At 46.4% G+C, this 3,579-nt stretch overlaps 1 protein-coding gene across 2 annotated transcripts in view; it reads left to right on the top strand.

The window, feature by feature from the left end:
• The first annotated feature begins 295 nt into the window (after positions 1 to 295).
• Positions 296 to 3,579, top strand: part of Maco1 (macoilin 1) — a 69,735-nt gene continuing 66,451 nt past the window's right edge. Inside the window, exon 1 of one of the 2 annotated variants that reach the window (XM_004637590.3) lies at positions 296 to 609. In XM_004637590.3, coding sequence (XP_004637647.1) covers positions 530 to 609 — 80 coding nt within the window. In that variant the 5' untranslated portion in view covers positions 296 to 529. The remainder of the gene's footprint in view (positions 610 to 3,579) is intronic. The other variant, XM_023722554.1, reaches the window with a different exon arrangement.

Raw genomic sequence — 3,579 nt, 5'->3', positions numbered from 1 at the left:
GGATTATTACACAACGAAACATAGTCCAATAATCATGAAGCGTACCTTCGCAACAAAGCATAATATAGGATGTTATATTTATAGGCCCTATTTATAAGCCTCTATTTAAACCTTTTCTGATAGGCCCAGCCACGGGTCCAGACACAATTATGATTGGTGCATGCTTCTGTCCTTCAAAGAGGCGGGTTCAAGAGTCCGTTTTGCTTCAGTGGGTATTGGGATTGGCTGTCAGCGGCAGAGAGGCGCCTTCTATTGGCCCTGTGCGCCGTCTGTCGGAGATGAGGCGGGGCAGACGGCTGGCTGATGCTGAGCGGGCGGGCCCCGGAATTGTCATTTCTTTGTTTCCGAAGGCGGAGGAGGCTCAGACCCCCCCCCACCGTGGCACCCCCTCCCCCCGGGTGCTGGCTCCATGTCTGTGTGACCGGCCCCAGGGGTAGAGTCCAGGCCCGACGCGGGGCGGGCCAGCGGTGGCGGCAGCGGCTGAGGTGAGAGGCGGCGGCGGCGCGGGCGCGGGCCCCCCAGCGGGAGGATGAAGCGGCGGAACGCCGACTGCAGTAAGCTCCGCCGCCCCCTAAAGCGGAACCGGATCACCGAGGGCATCTACGGCAGGTGAGCGGCGGCGCCCCTCCATTGGCACGGGCCACGCGCCCCCCAGTCGGCTCCCGAGGGGCCCGGCCCCGTTATGTAACCCCGACTAGGCCTCACACCCCCGCCGGGGGGTCCGCCCCGGGCGCGAGGCGTGGTGAGGCCCGGCGGGTCCGATGGGAGGGCGCGGGCCGGGGGAGCAACCTCGCCGCCGTTGGCTGCGCCGCGCCCGCCGGGGGGAGGGGCGGCGAGACCCTTTCTTCCGGGGCCCGTGATCCCACGGCCCGTGTCGCCCCTGCTTTGGCCTTCGAGTTCGCAGGACTGAGCCCGAGGCATGTGAACCCAGTGCCAGGGGGAGGGGGAGACTGACAAAGTTGGGAGCTGATAGTGGCCCCTGGGCCCCTGGGGCCTCCCTTGAGACTGGTTGGGGCCACCCTGCCCCGTTTCACCTTGTACTTTCCTTAGGGGATCTCAAACTTGGCATCGAGGGATAGAAGCCTATACCCCCACATCATGCCCCGTGGCTCATCTCCAGACGGACCCATACCAGTTTCTCAGCAAACATTATTTTGACAATTCGAAACAGATAGTTTTCTTCGTACCTTATGCAAGGAATTTCCCTCCAAACTCAGGTTTTGGAGTTTTCCGCTGTTTTTTTCTCCTAAAGGAAAAGTCTTGTCCCTTTAAATAGAAACTGAATTTAGTCCTTCTCCAGGAGAACAACAGGTTCATGGGACAACTAAGTGACCATCATAGCCTCCCCAGTTTGTATACGACTGTTATTTCTTGGCTCTTAGGATGTCAATTTTACATGGTACTTTCCTTAATAAACAGTTTAGTGGAGAAGCAATTAATTTATTAAGAATAATTCTCAGCATGTGTATATAAGGCTTACTTTCAGTCTTCGTGATACTCCACCCTTTAGCTCTGCTAGTTACAGGGTTTAGAGAAATATGGGAGGTAGCTGATGACCCCCAACTTGACTTAACCTAACTGTACACCTTGCACATGCTGTTGTTTACACATGTGGAAGGATTCCTTTCCACTGACCAGGGGTTTTCAAGTTTAGAAGCATTAAAAGTCAGCTAAAAGAAAAAGTTCTTGGCTCAACTCTTATGTAATGAGCCATAGATCATAGAAATCATTCATTCATTCAACAAATATAAATACTATGTGCCAAGCACAGTTATAGCCAGTCAGGGTGCAGTAGTAAAACAGACTAAATGCATGCTGAATTGATCAAATCTAACCATGTTAACTAAATCATAAAAGCAAAAAACGATTTTTCATACAGATTTAGTTGGTAGGGAAAAGGTCTCTTCAACTTACATATATTCTTAAATTCTTGAGTAAAGGAAGGCTTTTTTCCTTGGCTATTGAAAAGGAGTTGAGTAAACTTTGCATTAAGAATACAAATAGTAAAAAAAAAAAAATAGTAATTAGAATTAGAAAAATTGTATATTAAAGAAGTTTGTTGGGGGGCTGGGGAGATGGCTCAGTGGAATAAGTGCTTCCCTGGCAAGCACAAGGACCTGAGTTCAATCCCCGGTTCCGCAAAAAAAAAAAAAAAAAAAAAGAAGAAGAAGTTTGTTGGACCAGGGAGATAGCTCAGTGGCATAAGTGCCTACTTGGCAAGTGCAAGGTCCTGAGTTGAATCTCTGGTACCAAAACCAAACCAGGTTTGGTAGATTTAGGACAGTGATGTCCTTTGAATGCCTGTTGGCAGTAACATGAGATGATTTACCTTAATTTATAATGAGATTGAGAGCCCCATATATATGTATTTTTTTTTGGTGGAACTGGGGATTGAACTCAGGCTTTTGCGCTTGCCAGGCAAGCACTTATTCTACTGAGCTATCTCACTGGCCCCGAGAGCCCCATATTGTTTACATGTTCTTTCTTTTGTCTTTTTGAGACAGGGTTTTGCTGCTATGCAGTTCAGGCTGGCGTTGAGCTAACTTTGTAGCCCAAGCTAGTCTCAAACTCCCAATCATCCTCTTGACTCAGCCTCCCCAGTGCTGGGATTGTAGGTGTGTGCCACCAAGCCTGGCTGTTTACATGTTTTCTGCTGTATTTCCACTTGTTTGTATTTAAATATACGCAGTTTACTACCTGCAGCATAGTAAATGCTCAATCAATGTGAATTAATGTGAGGTGAATTCATTGTTGAAGATCCGTTTTACTGCCAGCTTTTGGAATTTGAATTCTCTTATCCAGAAGGTTAATAATAAATACTCTTTACAAGTTCTATAGAGTTTCAGCTTTAAAAAGCAACCATGCTTCAGTGCTCAATGAAAGAACCTGAATGTATTTACCTGTCTTTCCTGAGTGGACCCTCATATGTCAGTGAATGCTTCAGTTCAGTTTATCTGTTTTTTAGTTTATGCTATGGAATATTGGCTTAAAGAACAAAATCATATTTTTTTCCAATTCTGTTGATAAAGTTTTGGAAAAATTTCCAGTTATTAGGCAGACAATGAGCTAATCATAAGTGAAGACATTTGAGGATTTATGAATATCACACTTCTGTTGATCATCAAATTTAGTCTATGCTAAATTGTTTTCACACCAGCTATTGCCTATTTTCTCAACATCTAGCCGATTTTGGTCTCATTTAAGAGAGAGCTTTTTGTTTCTCCCTGAATTATGCTGTCAATTTTGGTAACCTCTCTTTAGTTTAACCTTTCACAGACTTGGTACTTTCCTGGGCATAGTCTGTACAACTTTCTGAGCCTTCATGTTGGAAGGAAGGAAGCGGCTGTGATGAAGAGAACACTAGCACTGGATATAGAGGAAGAATCCGGGCTCTGCCTCTTTGGATAGGCGGGGCATCCTTAGCTTTCAGTCCTGGGTCTCCCATCTGTTAAGTGAGTTTTGAGGACTAAAAAGAAAATGTGTTCAGTTTGTGAGACTATAAATTCTACTGTGCTGTGCAAATATTATTTACTCTGTCGTTATTGATGTGTGTGGTTTATTCTTTAAGGAGGCATGAAA

Source organism: Octodon degus, unplaced genomic scaffold (assembly GCF_000260255.1).
Source record: "Octodon degus isolate 3935 unplaced genomic scaffold, OctDeg1.0 scaffold00092, whole genome shotgun sequence".
NCBI lineage: Eukaryota > Metazoa > Chordata > Mammalia > Rodentia > Octodontidae > Octodon > Octodon degus.
Note: the sequence above shows the minus strand (reverse complement) of the source record. Positions and strands in the feature narration are given on the sequence as shown.